Genomic DNA, 25288 nt, shown 5'->3' with positions numbered 1-25288 from the left:
TTTCTTTACTCAACAGTAAAAATAATTTATTATTATTTTTCATTATAGTTATAGATAGATATTAATTTTGGGGATAAGAGAAGTAGGTTGGAGATTGAGTGATAACTTGATTTTCTTTTTTGTGCACCTATTAGGGTATTAAGAATATGCATTTATAAATTAGAGACTGAAGAATTAACTCTAAAGATTAAATTAAACTTTATTTTGAAACCAATTTATTATATAAAATAGAATTTAATACATAAAAACTAATATTACAAGTAACCCAGCCACTCTATTTCCAAAATTTCCACAATTGCAATTGTTTGGAATGCAAGGGACGTCAACAATGGCCCCACGCAAAGACGTCTCGATTATCTTGCTCGGACCGGGCTTTAGTCTTTGGTTGTCGTCCTGAAACCAATGGATCTAGTCTTTGGTTGTCATCCTAAAACCAATGGATCGTACTCTGATACATAAGTAGATTCCTAACTTTTGTCTCATATTATGACATAAGTAAACAGTTCTTATTGTATCGGCCAAAAATATCGCAAAGGGAAAGTTTATAACAACAATTTTTTTTAATTCAAAAATTTTGTTTGGCCGCCTGATATGCACTGCCAAGACCTATGATTGATTTGATCCCTTTTGTGCAAGTGACAGAGATTTATTTATAGAGCAACAAATATTATTATTACTTGATAAAATTATCCCGGTTCACTTTACACATTTCGGCTCCATTCATTTCCAAAAAATAAGTTCCTAGAAAACGTTTTTAATGATAAATAACTTTCAGGAAAATACATTATTTTCAATCAACATAGGCTATCACATAAAAAATCACTTAGAAAAATATTTTTCAATATTTAATACAATATTAAAAAAATTTAATTTTTCACCATATAACTAATGTATTTACATATGTTATATTTCATATAAATTTAATAAATATATGAAAATTGATAAGAAAATCAAATTAATAAAAGGTTGAACATCAGAAAAAAAATATTTCTAATACTTTGCTATAATTTCATCAGGTTCAAAACAAAATTCATAGTTCATGCATTGCTTACATACATAGGTGGTTCAATAACAAAAAGCAATAATAATAACATTAATCTAAGAAGCAATAATAAAACATTAGTTCAAGAAAGAAAAAACCAACTACAATAAAATCAAGTTCCTTCCGTTTGAATTTGTTATTTTTTAGATTTGGGCTTGGATTTTATTTAATTTAATATTATTTTCAGTAATTAATTGATTAATTAATTTCAATTAATTAATTAATTAAAAGAAAGAGGTAATAGAATATGTGAGTTGCAGTTGAGAAAATGAGAGCACTCCTCGAGAAGTTATTCATCATGTACAAAAGATGGAAACCAAATGAGCCAATGTGAGTAACGTGAATCACTAGAGATTTTTTGGTGACTGCCTGTGGAGCCTATAAAAAGCCTTGTTTTTATTTTTCCTAAACACTGTTTATTTACGTTTTCTGATAATTACAAACACTCTTTTCAATACAAGTAATCAAATTCAATTTACTTTTCAAGCAATCAAACTCTCTTTATAATTTTCTCTACTCAAATTTACTTAAATTGCACAACCGGTGAAGCATTTACTGTGGATCCAAACCCACATCCTAAAAGTCAGATAAAACGCATTTTATTTTTCAATTAATGTATTTCATACACCTGACACGCCCGTAATTAATTCATAAATCAAGCTATCAGTCATCGGATCGTTGCTATTTCTACAGAAAGAACCAACACCTTCATACTTATTGATAAAATTTTGAATCCAAAATTTTCAAAGATTACATTTTTAGTCATAAACACTTTTTCAAGCATTTCAGGACAAAACAGCAGAGCAAGAGGATTCCATTAGTGAATAATTGTATCATATTACTGAATAGTAAATAATACTAATAATAATTAAATAATTAACCGTAACAACAGGCAACCATAAAATGGCGTTAGCTCTTTTATATTCCAGGCGCTCTTTTTTTTCTATTTCTATTAAACGTTAACCTAAGTTTTTAGCGCCCAGGCAACGCCAAGTTAATATACCAGGCGCCTATCTATCCTAGGCGAACAGTGATTAATATGAAATTATTTCCTTAGAGATTAGGCTGATTGTAATTTCTTTTTCAGGTAAAAGACAGAGGATATCACTTAACTTTAAGATTATTTCTAATCTGATCACAAAATATCAATTTAATGCAGATGAGTCACTAATCCCCCGCCCGCCCCCCCCCCCCCCCCCCCCAACTTAAACACATTTCAGATTTTCTGGCGAAAATCTGCCAGAAATGCTGAACTGAAGAACCATCTTACTCATAGTTGAGTTAGCAAATACATAGGGTTCATGCACAATAAGGAATACCCCTATGTGAACCTAAAGTCTATTTAAATAGGTGAGTTAACAATTTGATAATTATTCTAAGGAGAAATTTGCCAGAGTCCCAAATGTGATCAAATCAGGGAAAAAAAAAAGGTTAGAAGTTAGTGACTCACCCAAAAGAAATTTATTTTTTGTGATCAATTAGAAACAAACTCCATTTTCCAAATCCAGAAGATTTGATGCTTCAAGGTTTGAAAGAGGAAGACCTGATCTTTATTCATATGTGATATGCTGGGGACACGAGTCTGCTCACCTTGCATAATATTGTAAGATGATTGAAATGGGATTTACTGATTCCCAGTTAGAAGTTTGGATATGATCCTATGCTGGCACCATCTCAAAGGCTTCCCATTCATCTTCAACTGCATCTATCCTAAGTCCAAGAAAAATTTAGAGTTTGCAGCTTTTTCATATCTTTCTTCTTCCCCTTTTAAACTTAAACTCAGGCACAAGAGGTAATCTCATATAGGTAATCTCATATCTTTCTTCTTTACAAACAGTTACGGTTTTTGTTCCGATTCCTTAACGGTTCCAAAACCAATAGTTTCAACCGGTTTTCTGGCGGATGCATAATTATAAAATAAAAAACTAATGAACATTTTTTGTTGAAAATTTAAAATTTAAATATTTATGAATAACTTTTTAAAAAAATAAGAAAAAGGCTTGAACTTAATTTTTTTAAAATGCTTGAACCTTTTTTTTTTTTACGATAATTTGGACAATAATTAAAGATTGAATTTTAGAGAAATTATTTGATAATAATTTGGACAACAATTACAAATGGGAAAGCTTAGAGAAATTGGAGAATAGAGAGTAGGAGAGAGAAATAATTTTGTGGGAGGATAAATGAAAATAATGGAGTATTTATAGTAAATCCAAAAAATTAATTTTCCACAAATACCTTAAAACTAGCTATTATATAGCCATTTATAGTTATCAGGGGGGCTAATTTGGAGATTTCATAAAAATTTTCGAAAAAGTAAAAACAATTTTGCTGGAACCGCCGGTTCTAACCAGTTTGAAAAACCACCGGTTCTTAGAAACGACGGTTCATGGTTCCTCAAAATTTGGAACCAGAACCGGACCGCAAACCCACAATTCCGGTTCCGCACAGTTCCGGTTCTGAAAACTGGAAAATGGCTATGCCTATCTACCAATTTATTGACAATACAGAAGCTTGTCTGTTACTATTAAAAAACTGTAATTTCAAAACCACATCAAATAAGCTCCATACACATTTATAAAAATAAATCAATTGAAGAATGTGCAAATTTTCTTTCACATAATTTGAACTACTATCATATCTAAATCCCTTATTTTAAAAACTTCCATCCAAACATACATTATGAGATTTGCTAAACAATAACTGTGAGACCCAAAGAAGTGGATCCATGCGAATCCAAAGTTTATATTCCATTCAAATGGCAAGCACTTAGCAACCTTGGAGATGAAATTCAACTGAGAGATTTCACTAGTCAGAGACCAATAATCCATTTCTTGTAGTAAAGAGACTTCAAAATCCAACTCTATCCTATCTGAATTGTAACTACAACTAAATCAACAAATTATAATAGAAACCGAGGCAGCAAAGAAAAAAGAAAGAATAATAATCAAATTCTTGGGCAAGAAAAAGGAATCAGTCAGCAGCAAGTAATTTGTTTAATCATACAGACACATTATATACATATCATTGCGTATATAAAACTTAAAACTGGATCATGTTATGTACATGAACTTAACAGGTAACCCTAAAAATAGAAGAGGAAGAAGAAGCATACCTTGAATAGCCATTAGCTATCTTGAGAAATCAAAATTAGAGCAGTGAAAGACTCAGATGAGTAAGGCAAAAATCAAATCCAGCCATGGAACCGCCAGCAGCAATTAGCCGGGCAGTAATCAAGCGGAGGATCAGCCACATAAGTTTCCTCATCGTCTTCTATGCATCCAAAACCAACCTACCCCTGATTTTTTTTGAGTCAAAAACAGTCTCACTCTCTTTCCTCACTCGGTCTTACCTCTCTTCACTGTAGAATGAAGAGTTAATTACTATTTGATCCTTGAACTTGGAAATAATGTATAATTTGCCCAAAAATAAACTTTTTATACAATTAATTTGCATCAAAAGAACAAAAGCCCATCTTTTTTTTAAAAAAAAAGATAATTTTTTTATATTTTTAATTAATAAAAATTATTTTAAATTTTAAATTTAGAAAATATAAAATTATTTAGAAATTCAACAGTTACAAAAAATTACAGCGTAATTAAACAAAATATTTCATTTAAAAAATTATAAAATTATGTGATTATATTGAATATTTAGTTTTGAAAGATATTTATTATTTTTTGTTTAATTATTTTTTGTTATATTTGATTTAAATAAAATATTACATTATTTTTTCATTATATTTTATTTAAATTAAAACTTTTATTTTGATACAAAATGTGTTTTTAAAAAAATGACTTTTTATTTTTTTTAATATAAATTCAAGGGGTAAATTGCGCAAAAAGTTAATTTTTGAGAAAATTATACATTGTTTCCAAGCTTAAGAAAAGCAAATCTGAGTCTTATTCCATTACTAAACATATTATATCTTAATAACAAACTGCAGTTGCTTGTTGTTTCAGACCTATAAAACATTAAATATGTATTGTGAAGATCATTTGGGTAACAGCCAAATGGGTTCCCTTGTATTTTCATAAATTCATTTTTTTTCCCAGTTTTATCTCTGTAAAAGCACAAGATTATCCTGTTTGAATAAAAAAATTTTATTCTGCACTTAAAAAAATGGACAAAAATTTTATTCTGCACAAGATTATCCTGTTTGCCTTTCTGCTCTTCATTCTTCTGTCAAGAGGACTACAGATTATAGACGATGTTTCAAGAAAGAATGGTAAATAAGATACCATTCAACAAATCATGCAGAATTTCTTCAAACTCACCTGAAGCTAATGCTATAAACAAAATTATACAACAGAAACTTATTGTCTGAAGCAACAGATCAATTGCTAGCTTCTTGTAAGTTGGTGTGTATTACCCCCACTGTGATTCCTGTACTTTGTGGGAATCAATTCATGGCTCTATTTCTTGTTGAATCCAAATAGAGATTTGATGGCATTGATTGCATTCTCGTTGATAAATGATTCATCAAACCTTTTCAGAAGAGGCTCAAATTCTTCAGATGTTCTTAAATTGGCAAGGTCAGGATCTGTCCGGATTCTCTGTTAACATTACCGACAATATTTAGGTAGCTTGAACTAGCATAAAAGAATTCCATAAAACTTTATGGAATTCATTTATTGCATCGCATTTTCATGAAATGATTATTTCATTCTCGTGAATTCAATTTTATGAAATTCGACATTGACTAAACCAAATTCTATTATTTGCAAATGAATCTAGTACTTCAAAAAAATTCTTTTATATCAATCAAGGGATATACTAGTCCATGATATTAATACATAGTATTGTTTTCATTACCTTAAAGTCTTCAAATCCTGCTTGCATGGCATCTTCAAGTGCAGACAGGCCAGCTTTTAGCTGTTAAAGGATACTTGTGGTTCAGAATAAGGTACTTCATTGCAGAAAACTGCTTATTCAAATACATGTGCATCAAAGAACAAAAATGTTGGCAAGAACAGTACCTGATTAAGCTTTGAATAACAACAGGCAACATTATAACTTGCCACTGCAGCTTCCATTGGTTCTGGTTTTGATCCCAATACAGATTCAAATTTCTCCAGTGCTTCCTCGTATTTGGCAGCTCTTTATCGATTAGCCAAACAACAAACACAAACAAAAAGAACAGGAAAAATTAGCTGGATACATGCACAATTGCAGAATGTCGAATAGAACACATTTTCCCTTTTTGTCTGATTCGGCTTCACCTAGAGTTCAAACTCAGAACCTCACAACTATATATTACCACTGAAACAAAGCTCATTGACAGCGTAGATCGTGATCTGTGACCATCCTTATAGACATCCTATTCAGATAAATAGAGAAAAGGAAAAAGAAAGAAAATTTTGTAATATGGCCTTACTTGTAAAGTTGTAGACCTTCTCGAAGATCGTTCTCTCTTTGTGCTTTCTGTTCTTTTTTCCTCAGGTAATTTTGCATCTGAAACCAATCAGGAATTTTGAACACATAAATTGATCATAACTGAATTAGACCTTACAAATAAAAGAAAATTCAGCATTACTTACTTGAATTTCCCTCACTCTATTACTAACTACACCAGAGTTCCTCTCAGCTCTAATAATTTCCTTCTCTGTTAATTCGCCAGCGTAATCCAATTTCCCTAGAGAGCACAGCAAAAAAAGATTTTAAAAAAAAATAACATTATTAGATCTAAGTGACATTATTCTATGGATCAATAAGTCCTGAATTGCAAATTTTGACTAAATATGAACTAACCATATCTCTTCTGCATTCTCATCAGCAATGGACCGATTCTTTGACGAATAGTATACATAGTCCTTCCATATTCAGCAGCTGGCCATATCTCTGTCCCAAACACAGCACTGCACAAGGTTTAGAATTCTAAGTCACATTCTCACCCTAAATTTTCTCGTCAGTTCTTCCAAAATGGCCTGTTCTTAAAAACTTAGTAAAAGAAAATTAAAAATTCAATTCAATTGAATTCTATTTTTCCCTCTGTACTGTTTGGAAAGGATATAACTGATACAATTCAATTCTTTAAGTCTAAAAACCAAGTATTTGAAAGAAATAAAATCATGCCAAACAAGAATTCAATTTTCATAAATTTACTATTAATATGGATAAATATAATTAAGTACATTCACTTTTGTTTTGCAGTTATTCTAACTAAACAATAAAACATTAATGAATTCCTATTGCTTGAAATATTATCAAAATGCATGAATTTTTATCAATTAGATTGAATTCTATTACCAGAATTGAATCATTTCAACATAATTCGTTTCATGAAACAGAAGCAATAACTGGTTGCTGATAGTATGCTAATCCTCCGAATTAAATTTCCACCAACTAGGAAAACCAATTAATTTTGCTTAATCAATTAGAATCGCTAATCTAACGAATTATATAAAAATTGTCTAATACAAGCAAACTCAAACCTTGTGGCAATAACTCTATCACCAACAGAGAACAATCCAGTCTTATCAGCAGATCCACCAGGTGCAATAGCATCAATATAAGTCCCACCATCTCTGCCTTTTGCAAATTTAAGCCCATAAGGCTGTTCTATTTCTACTTCATATTCTTCATATTTTTCTTCTCCTTCTCCTTCTTCTTCTCCTCCTTCACTTCCACTCCCCGATTTTGGTGTCTTGGACTCTGTTTCCGATGCATTAACGGTCAAATTGGAGTTCTTTAGCAAATGGGTATTGGAAAGAGACGTTGAATAGGTGAAAAATGAGAAATTTTTGGATAAGAAGTGATTGGTCTGGTAAAAGACAAGTGGGTTTTGCTTATTTGTGGAAGTATTGGTTCTTGGAAATGGAGGTGAAGAGTAGAGAGATGGATAGCTACTTGAAGCTATAGACATGGCTGTCAGGTTAAGCACCAGCTTCTTCTTCTTCTTCTACTCTTCTACTGTTCCTGAATTCAGGAATGTAAAGATGTTATTAGTTAGTTAAAACTGGTACAAGTTAGAGAGAGAGAGAGAGAGAGAGAGACAGAGACACAGAGAGACAGAGAGGGTAATTGGCTTTGGATTACAAGTAGAATGACTAGTGGCTGTAATGGGGTGTATGTGATTTGATTCAATGGAATTATGACACGTGTCCTTTTTGTGGAACACATGTATCAATATGTGAAGTGTGACTGGAGGAGGGAACACATGGCTAAGATTCTTAATTTTCTTTTTTTTTTTTCCATTTTATTCATTTTTTATAAAGTATATACCTTTGTCTTGAAAAAAAAAAAAAAAGAAAAATCTTATGGTCATTTCCAGCTTTTACTTTTATCATTAAGCCTTTGTTTGCAAATAAAATGAAACAAAATAATGAAAAAAGAAAAGTAATAAAATTTATTTCTCATTAAGCAATGTATTTTTTCAAATTCATTCATTTCTTTTTTTCCAATTTGAAAAATATTCTAATTTGATATTTTCTTCATCATTTCCAAATAAAGGAAAATTCTTTAGATATATTCCTCACATATTTCTTTTCTCCAAAAAACATCCTCCTTTTTAAAAAAAAAAAAAAGTTTTTCAATGGGCATATGTATTTATATTAATAATTTTATAATTAATTTTATTTCTATTCAAAAGATCTAACTCACAACCTCAATTAACAAATACTTAAGGATGGGCATAATATGGTAAAACAGACAGAATGGAACTAATTGAATCCCTTCAATTTCATTTTTAAAAAAATTCCATTTAATTTTGATTTTAATAGAAAAATGAAAATTCTTTTACTAGATTTGACTTTTATTCCATGGAACAAAAATCTAAAAAATCCTACAAACCAAATTAATTTAACCTGAAAATTAAATTAAAAACCCAATTTAATTTTGTAAACAGGTGAATTTAGTTTGATTTTTCTTATAAAAATTCAGTTTATACTAATTCAGTTAATTTAAAACTATTTGGTTGAATTTTTTCCTCTATAACTTCATTATTGAAGCTTGTTTGTCAGCAAGAATGAGTGCTCTAACTAAACATTAGGGTTAGGTCATAACTACCCTAAATTAGGGTAAATGTGTGACATTTATGAGTTCAGTTAGCACTAATTTTGTCGGCCTTCTATTCCAGAAGAGTATCTATACAAACAGGTTGAATGTTGCCAGGCATGGCCGGTACGGAACTGACAAGATTTTTAAAATGTTTAACTTCTTGTTCCGATCAGGTTTCAATTCCGATGAACCAACTGTTCCAATCAGTCTCCAGGGATGAACATTATGTTGCTCAAACCTGGATATTTATTATTCTTGAATAGGAAGGAGGAACTACAGCATGACTATTTTACTTCCTATCAACTACTCTAAGCTAGATTAGTAACATGTTAATCAAGCAAGAGAATAAGTAATCCATTCGAGTTGACCTCGAACGTGAAAAGTACAACTTAATTAAACCCAAATCGAGTTCCAGCCTCAAATTTCAGCACCCTTATTAACCCCGATTATGCGTAAGTGAAGGGATAAATTTTTCCATATACCAAACTTGGAAAAAAAAAATTGCATATCAAACTTGGAAAAAGAAGCATAATTATGTATAGGATAAATAGATATCCAAAGTTTGGCAACATATGAACATGAAATGTACATCACAAGAGTGAATGCCAAACATGCAAAACCAGGTAGCCTATAAAGCCCTTACAACCTGTAGCTGCCCACCAAGCATTGAGCTTGGATCAAAAAAACCCATATTACAAATATGCCATAAGCCTCAATGAACTCTACATCTTCACCTTTCTTTATTTCTATGCAAAAAGAGAGGAGAAACAAAAATGCCGATCTACAAACATATGGATCCCACTGGCGAGCGGAATTCGCTCTTAAATTGCCTAAGGAGAGATGAATTAAATAGAAGCAAAAAAAACCTCCAAAATTTCCCCTTTTCATCGGTTCAGATAAGTTGTCAAAAGAGGCATCTTCTCATAATTTTCTTTCCAGGTCTAAAGCTTCAAAAGACCAAAGCGATAGAGCTGAGTTCAGAGCTTTTCTTTACCTGCTTATTACAGAATTTACAGCAACTTCTTGAGGAACTCAAGTGTAAAGCCTACAATTGGCCCGACAAGAAGGGAAATTAAAAATGACCGAGCAGAATGTCAAGGATGTCAAGAAAAAAAGTTACACGATCATACCTATAGATTACTTCTTCAAACTATTATTAGAGAGGACTTTCTTTCCATATGGACTGGTTCGAAGCGCAGGAATATGGGGTCTTATGGCCTCCACCAATGCAACGTGAAGCGTTCCCTGCTCATATAAAGAATTGATTAGATGAAATGACCAGAAAATAAAAGGCACATTTTCCTTTTCGCTTAATCATCTCGAGCAGTACTCACACAACTATTTCAACAAAATTATCTTATAGAGAAAGAAAATGCTAAGAAACTACTAGTCAACTACATTTTTTTTTTCTTTTTGAATTGTTTCAGAAAGTAATTGAACCAAAAATCTCAGTAGTAATATATACTTTTTTTTTTTCCAAATATAAGATAACAGTAATTGCTTATTCTTTTTTTCTGGTACAAAAGAAATGAGAAAACGATAAAATGAAATAATTAACCTTTGTTTGATGCAGTGCTGCTTGAATAACATAATTGCCATAAGGATCTTGCATGACTTGATCCAAGTGAGCATTATTTATCAGTTCCCGGATAACATGAGCACGGCGATCCTCACTTGCATATTTTAGACATTTCTCTACCACATTACTGCTATATTTCTGCATAGACAAGTCCCCATAGTTACCATCCAGCTGATCAAGAATATCAGCTGTTGCCCAAGGAAGCCGAAGCTCAAACACAAATTGGACAACGTAGTTCCTGCAAGATTGAAATTTAGATTTCAAAGCTCGATATCACAGGCTAATTATAATAATTCATTATTCAAACCAAGGTTCATAATGGAATGTAATAAATGCTGTTAGTCTAGCATTTAAGATTTTGGAACATTTCTATAAAAAGAGCTGGTTAGCTTTTCAAACCTAATCTCTGAATCCAAAATGCTGATTTTTATTGCATAGTAGCCTTGCATTCCAAAACAGGCAAGTGTGAGAACCCCACAAAAGTTGAAAATGTCTCAGGATGTTCATAGCAACTTTATCGCAACAACAATCAATGAAAGATGATACAAAAGCCAAGTTTACAGAACGGGTCCATTTATAAACCAAGGCCCACTTAGTGATGATCTACAATATTCATCTTCGAGAAAAAAGAAAAAATAATAGAGAAGTATGCATATAAAAAAAAATGAAGAAGAAAAAGAAAAGAAAAGATAAGGACAAACACAGTTTATCAAGGCAACAAAATGTTAATTTCCAATGTAAGCTAGCTTAAAAAATTTCGTCTAATTGGTATTTTTTTTGCTTTTCATTCTTATGGTGTCATATGAGCCTTAACATCATGTTTGATCATGTCAATGCCACATTCAAACATATTCCATTAAATGGTGAAATGCATGAAAAACCATGCAGATTCTCTTGTATCAAGGACTCACAGGAATGCACAGAAAAAGAAAAAGTTAAAGGGAAGAGAGGTTTAGTACCCAAATGGATCTTGGGAAAGAATTAGAGCATTTGACGTGATCTCACAGATTAAACGGCGTCTTTGCTCGCCCTCAGAATGACTGAGGCATTTTTGAAGTACACAACAACCATGGCGATCGGTAGCAAGTTCAACACAGTTAGCAGTTGCAGCTTCAAAAAGGAACTGCATAACAGATTATTAAAAGCGTTTCGTTAGGTGCCACAAACTAGGTTTCCATATATAATAATATTTTTATTTCTAAAAGAAATATTATTGGCAGCATCTACATCAAAGAGTTTAGCACTTGGTGGAATTTTGGTGAAGCAGCATCCTAGAGCTAGTATAACTGAAAGTGCTCCACTTTACTTCATTGCACTTGAGGGAGAAAACATGATACAAGAAATAAGAGAGAATGCACTTTCTTTACTCTATATGCAACAACAATTATGCTACATTAGTTTGCGTGGTTTTTTTTCGTTTTATGGGAACTTCATTATCAAACATAAAGCATAATACTAATACTTTTTGGACTATCAAAAGTAAAACTTCACTACTGACCAATTGTGCTGAGTGGATTATATTATAATTCTCTCCTGGTTTTAACATAATGTGGGATATAACCAAGGGTAGATGTTCATCAATAAGGACTCCTACTTTATTTTTAAAAGATAATCAAATGAGAATAATTGATCTTTAAAGTTCAACAAAATACTGGAGGAGACAATACAACATAAAAATAAGATGGCGTATGAAATAGGTCAGCCTTTCCTTTTGTGAAAGAATGCAAGAAAGAAACAACTTGAACCAAAACACACAAAAACAAGAAGTTTTGTCAGGTGCATAAAAACTTATCAGATGTCATCTAACTACGTGATCTTTCTTAATGGAGGAACATAAACCCATCATTCTTTTACCTCGCACCACTCTTCCCCATCTTACACTGTTACTATTTCACCCCAGCTAAACAAGATTGAAATGAGGACATAATCCAACTTTGCTCCTTTATTTTAATAGTTTTAGGGTGTTAAGTCCAAATGGCTAAGAATGCACAAGTAAAATGAATGAGAATAAATCAATAGTTATTCTCAAGCATCCAAATGCACAAGTAATTCAAATATGCAGATTCATATCTCTTACCTCGCTGTATTCAGGTGTTAGATACTGCAAGCAACGTTGTGCAACGTGGTTACCGTTCATATTTTTTATCAAAGTCACAATACCAGACTTGAGTGAGGAGACTACCATGGAAAACTGCTCTGGAGCCGTAAGTGTTTCAATTACCTTCTGAACAGCCCGAGTCCTGTGTTGAGGAAGTTGATAAGATAATTTAAGATAGGAACATTCGAAGTTTGAGTCTTGAAGACACAAGTAGATGTACACACACACACACAAAGAGAGATAGGGAGAGAAAGACAAACCCATGCATGTCACATGAAATCCTAACAAGTTCCCCAGGTTTTCTAGTGATGGCACAAAGTATTTTCATTCTCTGATCCTCATTGCACACTTCAAGCAACTTCTGGACAAGGTAATTCCCAAAAGGGTCTGTCATCAGCTCAACAATATGATCAATGACCTCAAGAAAAATCTTTTCAACATCTTGTGGAGTTCCTTCAGAGAATTTTCTTTGCAAGAAGCGACAACCATGTTGGTCCTTTGCCATAAGATATACCCTACCAGTGACTTCATCCACGGAATTATATTTCTGAGGCTGAGGCCTAAGGTTATCACTTTTAAGATCAGTAATATCAGGAGACATATTCCACAGATTCAGATTATCTAATTGAAAGCACCCAGCACTTGGGGTGGATAAGCTGTGACGCAGGTTACCATTTGTTATAACTTTCCCATTCTGATTGACATTGGCAAGTGCTTCATTTCCTCCCACTGAGCCAAACTTCACAGCTTTAAGTGTGTTCAGTCCTTGTGATCTTGTTAAAATCTTTTCAGGAAAACTCTGTTTTCCTAATTTATCCAAAACATTTATACCATTTCGCGACTGGTTCAGACCCCTTGTTGCGGCATAATTATTCCAAAATGGTTCTTGATTAGATTGTTGAAGTTGACGAGAGATTGGCATCTCAAAATACGGTTGTCTAACATTCCGATTCATCAACTTTGGTACCACATTTCCATTTGTTTGAATAGGATGCTGTGCTTCCAGCCGTTGATTGCGCAATTGCTGCAGATACAGGTATTGTTGATGCATCCTATAAAATTGCTCCTCCTCAATATTCCTCCAGCTGATGTGAGGCTGATTTAACTGTTGTGAATGTATGCAAGGAAGCACAGGTTGAACATCCGTAAAGTACTGCCGCTGATCGGACATTAACGGAAACTCAACACCAGGCACAGCCACATTAGAAAGGAGCTGAAAACCTTGCACCCCATGAGCAACTGGCAAGGCAGTGGAGAAATTTTCAATTGTTTGAGGCTGACAATAACCAATTGGCATCTGTTTTGGTTCTTGAGCATTAAGGTTTAACAAATTTGAACTTTCCTGGCCAACTTTTGTTACATTGTATCCATCAAAATCACAAGATATAGTAGTATTTGGAGATTGGAAAGATGGAGCACCAGCCACTGATGAATTTATATTGGGAACCAAATTCTTCATGCTGTTAGCGAGTTTGCAATCTAATGAAACAATGTGATTCGGTGAGGACTTAAAATTGGCTGAGATGCTGCCACTATTGAAGCTCAAATCAGAAAATGCAGATGTCAAGGATTGATCATCAGGCAGGTTTGCTTCCTCTGATTGGACTCTCTTGATGGGAGGTCCTTGAGTTTTGTTGATTAACCGTTTTCTTTCATCCAGACTTACATTGCTTTGGAGTTTTTCAGTCAAAGGCCCTTTATAGGAATTCACACAAATGGGTCCCAAGCTGCCATTTAGAGACGCACTTTTAGGTGCAGATTCCTCCGAATGTGGGTTCCCAGAAGTAGCATTTGGTATCTCTCCAAGTAGCTTCTCAAATTCATCGAAGTCTATTTCAGTTCTTCCAACTTCCATTTTTTCTATATTGTAAAGTTATTGAGAATTCCTCTCCTGTCCAACAAAGCAATGTCTACAAGGCAAATGTAGATCCAAACACAAGCCCTTCAATGCAAAAAAAAACTATGTCATACAAAACCATCTCATAAGCAAAGTTATGCATTTATTTGTCAGAACTCCCTAAAAAAGTTGTCAGCTTCAGCATTCAACAAACAAAATGATAAGTTCAATACAAAGAAAACCTCACATTTTCAAAGTACATCGTCCATTAACCTAAATCCACCAAGCAGCTAACGTCCAACTTTCCCTAAATTCTGGCAACAAGCTTTTTATCTTTTCCCAAAAAAAAAAAAATAAAAAAATAAAAAACTCCATTTGTTCTTCTGCTATTGCAGTTGTCACAACAATCTCCACCCAAAAAAAGTGACTTCTACAATCCAAAATATAATAAATGAAATACGAATAAAATATTGAAGAGGAATATTGATCAAAGAATTAGCACACACCATCAGATTCTATACTAGAATATCAATCAATACCAAAACCCCAGTTCAAAAAAGGAGTACACAGATCACTCTAACGCCATGATCACCATTGTTAGGATGATCAGACCATTTCAAACAACATTTTCCTCGATTACTACGTCTAAGGATTAAAAGGAAAAAAAAAAAAAAACTCGTAGGCTATACAAATTGCACTTAAAAAGAGAACCCCAAATTCAATCAACTCTTTCTAAAGAGCCAAACACCCAGGAACCAGAATCCTGACCATCAAAAACCAAAATTCAAAAATCAGAAAAAACAAAAAGAAAGAAAAATCCAATCTTTATAACCCATATCAATCAAACAACCAAAACAAGGGAAATCCAAATCAGATGAAGGGATTAGACAACAATGTAGGAGGAAAAAAAGGACTGACAGTGATTAAAAAAAATAAATAAATAACATATATACATACATACCAGTGACAGAGGAGTCAGCATGAGAGACACAACAAAGCCATGGCTGAAGTGAACAAAGACATAAAAGAACAAAGAACAGAATCCTTAAAAGGATGATCGGTGTTTATTTTTCTTTGATTTTCAAAGAAAATGCAAAGAGAGTGCAAGTGTTGTTGGTGATAAGGTCAGGAAGAGAGGCGGCGTGAAGAAGAAGAAGAGGTTCTCAAGAGAATTGAGAAAAGAGGGAGAGGTGTGAAGAGAGAGAAAGAAAGAGAGAAATGGCATTTGCAAAATTGGCACAGAATTTACAAAAGCACCAAACGGACACACCAACTACACACAAATACTACACCATAACCCATCTCATGAATCATCCATGCATGGACTGAATTACATGTTAATGTAATGTAATGGGAATGGTTTCTTTTTCTTTTCTTTTCTTCCGTCCTTTCTTTCTTTCTTTCTTTCTTTCTTGCTTTTATTTTGTTTTGGTACGTTTCGGTTTTGGGTCATCACCTTTATTTTATGTGCTTCAAATAATAAAACATTTTATTATTATTATTATATTATTTGTGCTATTACCACACAATTTCAATGTAATTGAATATTGTTTTCTTGAGGTTTATTATTATTTTACACCTTCTACTTGAACCTCTTTTGCTGCTTCCAAGTAAACTGAACTAAACTTTTTGCTTGGTTCTTGTTGGTTGTTGAGAAATGCCAAGGAAAGAGTTCTTCATTGTTAACTAAACCATACTAGGCTCCCTTTTCATTAATGGCCAATCACAATGAAAGAGACTCCCATCTTCTCAATTTTTTTGGTCTTTTCTTTTAAATCATTTACAATATTATTTATCAAATTCAAATATTCTGGTAATAATATTAAAATTCCATTAGATAGAGATTTGCAAATAAAGAGACAAATGTCATAGTTTTATATATTTTCACATTTAATTAGCATTTCATTTTCTTATGATATAACATCTAGTAATATATGTATTATTAAATTAATATTATATTAAGAAATTTTATTTTTCAAATATATTTTTTAATTCTTATTATTTTATTATTTTTATTATATACATATATCTATACTATCTATCTATACTATATATAAAAGTGGGAATAAGGGAGAATAATGGAATTATCTATAATGCCTTTACTGAAATTTTAAATCTTCTAAAATAATTTTGTTAATAATCAATAATTTTGTTAATAATCAATCAAAATTTATTTTAAATATCATGCTTAATAGATAATTAATGTTAAGTTAATACCCTTAATGAAATTTAAAATGTTCTAAAATAACCTTATTGATGTCCAATTAAATTTTATTTTAAATATTATGCTTAATAGATAATTAACGTTAACTATATATCAATTCAATTTTATTTTAAATATGATGCTTAATAGATAATTAATGTCAACTTTATATTAATGAATATATTATATTTTTAATTATTTTAATGTTATATAATAAGGCTATACATGAAAATTAAATATTTTTATTTACTATATATGTTTTCAATTTATACAATTTAAGATTCAAATTAAATGTTAAAGATAAATACATATTACATATTTTCTGTATTTATTATATACATTATTTTGTTCCATTTAACTTAATAAATAATAAAATAAATTTATAATCTATAATCTATCTATCTATACTATATATAAAAGTGGGAATGATAGAGGAATAATGAGATTTTCTATATTGTTCTTGTGAAATTTAAGATACTCTAAAATAACTTTAGTCATAGCCAATTAAAAAATTTTAACATAAAAATATATATAGCTCTATAATTTGATTGAATGTTTTTTTTAACTTTTTTTAATAGATAAATACATATAAATAATTAAGAATCTAAAAATTTAAAATTTTACTATATGTAAATATGAGGCATTTGAAATTTTTTATTTTTTGTGAATTTATGTTAAATCAATATATCTAGATAATTAAGATTTTAATTTAAAAATGGTATGGTTAAATTTCTTTAATTACAAATTGTGCTCTAATTTGGTTGGCCAAAAAATAAGATAAAAAATTATTATTTTTAAACATCTCTGATTTGATTAATTATATTGATATCTTATTTAATTCAAATCCTACTCTTTCTATTAAGGAATATAATTTTTTAACAATAAAATTTTTAAATCACTTCGTGATTTTGATTGGCTAAAAAAATAAAAATTATTATTATTTATAGATATTTAATTTAGTTTATTAGATTAGTATTGTTAAAGTATATTTATTTATTAAAAGAGATTATAGTGAAATTTATTAACTAAATATGTAAATTAATTATAAAACGTAAAATAAAAGTTATATGATGATTTTTCATAAATCAATTTACTACTTAAATAAAAAATAAAAGCAACTAGTGTATATTAAAATTATATAAATTAGTATATTGAAGAGAATATAAATGATATACTTTATATTTAAATTACTATTTTAAAGAGAGAAACAAATATATCAATTTTTTTCAATAAGATATTAGAGTACAAGATATATAATTAAAAAAAAAATATTTTACTGTATATATAAAAACTACTATATTTCTTTCAATCTAAATAAGAATTTATACTTTAATTATATAAATAAAAAACTAAACGAGTATAAAAAATGAGTATATCATGAGTATAGTCAACATGCCTCGCACATCATAAAAAGAAATAATATATTTAAATGTGGGAATAGAAAAATAATTACACTTTCAATAGTGTCCTTATTACAATTTAAAATATTCTAAAATAACCTTAATGATGGGCAATTAAATTTTATTTAAAAAATTATCCTTAATAGATAATTAACCATTTAAAACTTTAAATTTTGTACTTTTTGAATTTTATTTTTTAAAATAACAAACGTAAGATAATGAGTATATTTAGAAATTTTCATACCGTTATTTTTCATAATTATTTTTTAAATATTTAATTTAAATTTAAAAGATTTTACTTAGGAAAGAGATATAAGGAAAAAGGGAAGTATATATAGATATATATAATATCCATATTTCAGGAATTTAGGAATTTTTGAAGGAGAGATTGGTTTTTTATTTTCTATTTTCATTATATATTTTTTCAAGAATTATTTCATTAAATCATGACTTTTCCAATTGAAGGAGTTGATTTTTAAGATCAAATTAGCAATTTGTTTAATGTAATTTATTTCTTATTATATATTGAGTTCTGGAGAGTTTTATTCTTAATAATAATTATTATCTATTATTTATTATTTATTTTGTTTTTCGTTACTGAATTAATTTGGAATTACTATCACTTTCATTCATTTAGTAAGAAGTATGTATTTCCTTTGCAATAAATAGATGGCATCTTGATGATTAAATAATTTTTATTTTCTTGATATTTTTTCTCTTATATGCTAAATTTGTTTGATTTGAACAAAAAAAATAGTGTTTGAAAATTTGGAAAGAAAAACTATATATTTCTGTTTTGTATCAATATTTGAGGTTTCAAGGATATGTATATTTGCATATATTTTTCTTTTTTCTAATGTAATAAAGTATCAATATAGCCAAAATAATTTCCACCATCATTGTGACTCAAGATATTTTTAAACAATTCAAATCACTTTTCATTTGTTCTTTAACTAGAAGTAAGAAATGATTTTTTTTTTTTTTTTTACTTTTTCATTTTATATGTATATGATTTGGGGTTGAGGTTGGGGTTGCAGATAGGAGGTTGGTGATTGAGTGATGCTTGATTTTCTTTTTTAGACATCTATTAGAGTTTCAATAATCTGAGTATAAATTAACGACTGAAAATAGGTTTAGAAGTTGAATTCAACTTTATTTTGAAACCACTTCACTATATAAAAATAGAATTAAGTATATAAAAGTAGCATTACAAAATCTAATCCTATCTTTTGTTTGGGGCTAGCTATGTTAATCAATTGTAGCCCCTTACTTTTCTTTTTTTTTTTTTTCTCGCTCCTAATCTTGTATTCATTTTTAATAAACTCATATCTATTTTCTTTTAATATATCTATTTTTTATTTATTTTTTTATTATTGTTGCTTTGTCTCCATATTTAGAGTTCTTTTGTCCCTTCTTCCATAAGGGTTTAGTTCATTCTTTGTGAAGGTTTATTTTTAAAAGGTATGATATTTGATTTTATTTGGTTGGAGAATTTAGATCTTATTTTATTGATTTATATCTTCGATCAATGAAGCCTAGTAGTACTGCATGTTACTCCATTGATTCTATTAACGCATAGTGGCTTGAACTCATCTGTATACGTCATACGCAACAAGTTTTTGGAAAAGCAATCCAAGCGTAGAAGATTCAGAGAAGTTATTTTGTCGTCCAAATCAATTAAAGGACCAGTTGCTACTATGAAAATTTATATCAGTCAAGGTTATCTTCAAGCGGAAAAGTCCAATATTGTTTTTTTTTTAATTTTAGTTTTATTATTCAAAAGAATATAGATAATTATTTTATTGTTGAAGAATCATCGAACTTTCTATTAATTATGATAGTAAGTTCTATGTCTGGTCTAATTGAGTATTTGTAATACTTGATTTTATTATTAATGAATTATATTTCTCAAGAAAAAAAAGTAGCATTACAAGTAGTGTTTAAGACAAAGTGTGATATAAATTAACCATCGTATTTATTTCAATGTAAATAAAAATTTATGCTTTAGTATTATATAAATAAAAAATTAAACGAGTATAAAGAATGAATATAGTCAATACATGTGTGTCATTAAAAAGACTAGTATGTATATAAGTGGGAATGCAGAGGGAATATTGAGGTAAGCGAAATACCCCTGTTAAATCTATGGATTGATAAAAATATTTTAAGGCTTTTAATTTTATTGGCTAGGAAAATAAAGTGATTTAATTTGATAGGTTATATTGGTTTTTTATTTAACTCTAAATCCTATTGGCTAATGAGTAAAATAATATGCACAAAATAAAAAAGATTAATATGAATATGAAAGATAATTTGAGACATTGTATTAAATAATGTCAATTTGCATTACTAAATCAAAATAGCATAAGACCTTTGTCTTACAAAATCAAAAGAGCATAAGTCATTTAGTTTTACAAAATCAAAATAGCATCCTTATTGCATAAAATATAATAACAACGTTGGTGCAAATTACAAAAACAACAAAATTTTTCCTACATCAAGTCTCAACACCTCACAAACTCTAATCTCACTTTCTCATAAACAATTGCAAAATCTCAATTATATTAATGCCTCCTTAGTTTGATGTTGGTGTTAGATTCCTGAGTTGGCAACTTACTTCCATTTGTTATTGAGGCTTTTGTTATTTTTTTTTCTTTTATTGCTGGTTGTAGTTGCTCCCTTGTTTGCTTTTCTCTTAGTAGTAGTCATTTTACTTTGCCAATTTATTAGCTTAATGCATGCAATAATCAAACTAAAACATAGCAAATATGATAATTAGCAAACTCAAATCAACTCACAAACAAGTAGCAAAATATAGTGTATGTGTGTGTAAACCTCCAAGTGAGACCTTGTGATGCAATGATTGCCCCTTTTGTTGAATCCTTAAACTTTTCTATCATGAAAAAGGTTCAGGCTCATTACCTTGACGTCTTCATCCCATAAGATTCGTTAGATTAAAATATCTTTCCCTGCTAGTACCATGCTGCAAACGTCAAATATCCCAATATAACTACAAGTATCATATATTAAGTTCATAATCTCATAAAAAACAATCTTAACTTATGTTAATTGTGATTTTCCCTGTGACAGGATGTGTACACACCATGTCCAACTGTTTTCTTCTTTCTAAATAGGAATACCCTTGCCTTATTAAACATTAATCTTGTTTCATTAGTTATACTTGATTCTATGCAAGGAATGAGGATTTGAACTTCTAATTGCATCTTACCTCCTCCTTTTCCACCTTTTCCACTCTTGGGTTGAATAAGAAAAATATATCATTATTTATGCCCCTCATAAAAAGGACTAACCATATATGTTAGATTTATATACCTATAATTTAATTGGTCTTGGATTACTTGGACATTTAAAGGTTGAGGTCGCCTTTAGTTTGTGACATGTTTTTTTGCTATGTTTAATTGCAAAGCAAACTGGCATGTCATAATCCCATCACTTCTTGACAGTTTATGGCTACTTTTAAACTGTCCTTCTTTTTTCCTAGTCCTTGGAGATCTTCCCAACTTTCTAACATTTGGTGGGGGGTAAAGGGCCTTTAGTACCAATCTTAACCCAAAACTTCTCTCCATTCATAGATTCCAACATAAATGAATAAGCAGCCAAATACTTAGGCTTCTTATACCAAGAACTAATGTAGTCATGTGGATTGGCACCAATGTGACGATGTTTATAAATAAGCATGGCCAAAATCCAATTTTCGGAGCCAGAACTGTCAGTTCGGAATCAATTGGAATCGAAATCGACTCGAACTAGAATCGAAGCCAGAGGTTTGTAGTTCAGTTCTGGTTTCAAGTTTTGTGGAATCGTGAACCGACGATTCCAAGAGCCGGACGGAATCGATGGTTTTTCTAACTAGTTAGAACCAATGATTCCAACGATTCAAACCGATGGTTCAATCTAGTGATTCCGAAAAATTTGAATTTCTATTCATAAGGCCAGAACCGGCGGTTCGAATAGGTTCCATCAAAACTTTTCACCAAATCCCCAAATTAACCCTCCTAACAACTATAAATGGCTATATAACAGTTAGTTTTAAGGGTATTTGTGGAAAGTTGATTTTTTAGATTTACTATAAATACCCATTATAGTAAGTAGAGGAAATTCAAGTTCTACAAAGGGCAAAAAAAAGGTTGGAGAAACACAAAATCTAATCTCGTCTATGCATATGAAAGGCATGTTTAATATCACTCTCGACCAATTTGATATTGAGAGAATTCAAATGAAAATTTGGATGTTCCAACTCAAGAATACAAATTTAATGATGAAGACAACTACAACAAGAGAAAGATCAAGGTACACAAGTGGTTTGATGACTAAGACAATTCCAACATATTCACAATTTATTTCACGAAGAAATTCAAAAGCCTCAAATTTTATTGTATAAATTGCAATTATTATGGAGCATCTTATAAATACAAACAATCGGTTGGTTCTAGATCATTTTGAAAGCATTTGGAGGCAAAATATAAAAAAAATATAGGAATTGATCGAGCTCAAACACAAATTTCCTAGTACATATCTTTTAACTTTTTCTTATTTCAATATTCTTAAAAAAAAAGAATTAGTTAAAATGATTTCTGTGAAACATTTATCTTTTAGTTTTTATGAAAAAGTGGATTTTAAGCAACATTGTCAAAATACTTTAAATCCTTCCACTAAAAGAGTGTCAAGAAATACTTTAAACAAACTATTATTTCTTTATATAAAAAAGAAAAAAAGAGTTAGAACTTCTATTTTCAAGAATAAAAATTTGTGTTTCAATTTGTTGTGATATTTAGAGTGATCATTGGTAAATGCATTCTTTTATATGTATTACATGTTATTGGATTGCTGTTGATTAGAAAATTCAAAAAAGAGTTATTGCATTTCGTGTTTTTGATGATAAACAAACTACAAATAATATATATATATATATATATATATATATATATATATATATATATATATATATATATATATATATATATATATATATATATATAATGATTATTTCAATTTTAGATAAATATAAATTGACAAAAAATTTTTTTTCAAATTTATTTGATAATGCCTCCACCAACACTAAATCAATGATTGAACTTAAAACAATTTGTCAACCTAATGTTGGTGGAAAAGTTTTTTCATATTACATGTGCATGCCATATTTTAAATTTATATGCATAAGATGGTGTAGAATTCTTGAATAATTTATTTTTTCATTAAAAAAGCTATTTTATATATATGGGGACATCTCCAAATAATGAAAAGTTAGGCTAAATTTTGTAAGAAAAATAAGAGAAAACCAAAAAGTTATTCAAAGGATGTCCTTACTCGTTGGAATTCAATGTATGAATCATTAAACGAGTCTTTTACATATAGAGAGTTCTTTTCAATAATTTTTACTATAATGTAGAAGAAATTAATTGAAGAAATTAAAGGAAAGAATATGTGGTATTTCTTTCTATTGTGTTATGTTTTTCAACCTCAACTTCACTATATATATACAAAAGATTGTTCCAATATAGAAAGTAATCTAAATAGGAATAAACCTAAATTAAGAAGGAAAATATTTACTCTAATTAGGAATAAACCTAAACTAGGAAACACAATATTTACTTTAATTATAAAGATTCCAACACTCCCCCTCAAGTTGGTGCATAGATATTACTCATGCCCAACTTGCAAACTAAAGGATGAAACAACTTGTTGTGTAAACCCTTTGTGAAAACATCAGCCAGATGCTCTTTTGAAGCTATATAGGAGACACTTATAAAATCTTCAACTATCTTCTCTTTATAAAGTACCTATCAATCTCAATGTGCTTAGTTCGATCATGTTGGACTGGATTATTCATAATACTGATGGCTGCATTACTGTCACAAAACAAGGATATATTTGTTGTTTCAACCAATTTTAACTCTTCCATTAATCTACGCAACCATAGGCTTTCACAAATTCCCTGTGTCATAGATCTATATTCAGCTTCTGTACTGGACCTTGCAACAACAACCTACTTCTTGCTTCTCCATGTGACTAGGTTTCCTCCAACAAAAACACAATAACCTGAGGTTGATCTCCTATCATTAAGGGAACCAGCCCAATCTGCATCTGTATAGCCTGCTATTGTTAAATGACCATGTTTAGAGAATAAAAGTCCTCTACTAGGAGCTGATTTTAAATATCTTAGAATCCGATGCACAGCTTCTAAGTGAGACTCCCGAGGGTCATGCATGTACTGACTCACTAAACTTATAGCATATACAATATCTGGTCTAGTATGGGCAAGGTAAATCAACCTCCCGACCAATCTCTAATACCTACCAACATCAACTGAACTTCCTACTCCAGCTTGAAGCTTATGATTGGCTTCAATAGGTGATTCTGTAGGTTTACATCCCAACATACCAGTTTCTTTAAGGAGATCAAGGATGTACTTTCTTTGAGAAATAAAAATCCCTTTTTCTGAGTTGGCAACTTCTATCCTAAGGAAATATCTCAACTTTCCCAAATCCTTAATCTCAAACTCCCTAGCTAACAAATTTCTCAAGTGAGTCATTTCTTCTTCATTATTTCCAATCATCACTATATCATTAACATAATCAATAAGCAATGTGATCTTACCTTCATGATGTTTAATGAACAAAGTATGATCAACATTGCTCTAAATATACTCGAAAAAAAGCATAGCTTTACCAAACCTTTCAAACCATGCTCTCGGTGATTGTTTCAGCCCATATAATGACTTCTTCAGGTTGCAAACTTTTTCTCTGGTTTTGTCATCATCAAATCCAGGAGGAATCTTGTAACATCCTACTGAATCGAATCGTTGCATAGAGTCGAGTCGAGTTGGGCCGAACAAGAACCCAGTTCGAGCCATTTAAATCCAGAGTGGGGTAGAATGGGATGTAACTTAAATAAGTAAAAGAAGTGGACTTACTTGAATGAAACAAAAAGATCAAAGTATAAGGAGTAGGACTTACTTGCACTAAAATATAAAGTTTAGGTATTAAAATGTAACATATGGAAAATATAGGTACTATTTGGTAATTTTTAACACACAATCAAAGATAAATTTGGACTACACGAGACTTCCATTTCAGTTTGCCTTCTTCATTTTCTTCATCTTCATCTTCA

The 25288-nt window shown here is 30.5% G+C and overlaps 2 protein-coding genes and 1 long non-coding RNA gene across 4 annotated transcripts; all 3 read right to left on the bottom strand.

The window, feature by feature from the left end:
- Positions 1-3596: 3596 nt before the first annotated feature.
- On the bottom strand, positions 3597-4426 carry LOC110010242 (uncharacterized). Its single transcript, XR_002285223.3, has 2 exons — positions 4158-4426; positions 3597-3914 (listed from the first exon to the last, which is right to left on the bottom strand). It is a non-coding gene; the product is annotated as an uncharacterized LOC110010242 (long non-coding RNA).
- Positions 4427-5156: 730 nt separating this feature from the next.
- ZKT (protein containing PDZ domain, a K-box domain, and a TPR region) lies at positions 5157-8075 on the bottom strand. Its single transcript, XM_012225428.3, has 7 exons — positions 7477-8075; positions 6794-6900; positions 6583-6677; positions 6420-6496; positions 6022-6142; positions 5858-5917; positions 5157-5598 (listed from the first exon to the last, which is right to left on the bottom strand). Exons 1-7 carry the CDS (start codon positions 7905-7907, stop codon positions 5458-5460), a joined length of 1032 nt encoding a protein of 343 aa, XP_012080818.1. The 5' UTR covers positions 7908-8075; the 3' UTR covers positions 5157-5457.
- A 1479-nt stretch (positions 8076-9554) lies between these two features.
- On the bottom strand, positions 9555-15983 carry PUM12 (pumilio 12). Of its 2 annotated transcripts, none has more exons than XM_012225429.4 (7): positions 15516-15983; positions 12978-14659; positions 12697-12859; positions 11579-11742; positions 10599-10857; positions 10171-10285; positions 9555-10085 (listed from the first exon to the last, which is right to left on the bottom strand). In XM_012225429.4, exons 2-6 carry the CDS (start codon positions 14570-14572, stop codon positions 10178-10180), a joined length of 2289 nt encoding a protein of 762 aa, XP_012080819.1. In that variant the 5' UTR covers positions 14573-14659; positions 15516-15983; the 3' UTR covers positions 9555-10085; positions 10171-10177. The 2 variants fall into 2 exon arrangements, with proteins under 2 accessions (XP_012080819.1, XP_020537714.1); XM_020682055.3 differs by having other exon boundaries at positions 9555-10034.
- Positions 15984-25288: the final 9305 nt, after the last annotated feature.

Source organism: Jatropha curcas, chromosome 7, assembly GCF_041381405.1.
Source record: "Jatropha curcas cultivar XTBG-Jc1 chromosome 7, XTBG_Jcur_1.0, whole genome shotgun sequence".
In the NCBI taxonomy this organism is placed as follows: Eukaryota; Viridiplantae; Streptophyta; class Magnoliopsida; order Malpighiales; family Euphorbiaceae; genus Jatropha; species Jatropha curcas.
This window is presented reverse-complemented; position numbering and strand designations above follow the sequence as displayed.

What these genes read in the sequence shown, in the direction of transcription:
- ZKT (XM_012225428.3), bottom strand. Translation starts at nt 7,907, where the DNA reads ATGTCTATAGCTTCAAGTAGCTATCCATCTCTCTACTCTTCACCTCCA. An exon ending in ATAGAGTGAGGGAAATTCAA is followed by an intron (nt 6,497 to 6,582) that starts GTAAGTAATGCT and finishes GATTGGTTTCAG; the next exon opens with ATGCAAAATTACCTGAGGAA. An exon ending in GTTATTCAAAGCTTAATCAG is followed by an intron (nt 5,918 to 6,021) that starts GTACTGTTCTTG and finishes ATCCTTTAACAG; the next exon opens with CTAAAAGCTGGCCTGTCTGC.
- PUM12 (XM_012225429.4), bottom strand. Translation starts at nt 14,572, where the DNA reads ATGGAAGTTGGAAGAACTGAAATAGACTTCGATGAATTTGAGAAGCTA. An exon ending in ATTTCATGTGACATGCATGG is followed by an intron (nt 12,860 to 12,977) that starts GTTTGTCTTTCT and finishes TCCTCAACACAG; the next exon opens with GACTCGGGCTGTTCAGAAGG. An exon ending in TAACACCTGAATACAGCGAG is followed by an intron (nt 11,743 to 12,696) that starts GTAAGAGATATG and finishes TCTGTTATGCAG; the next exon opens with TTCCTTTTTGAAGCTGCAAC.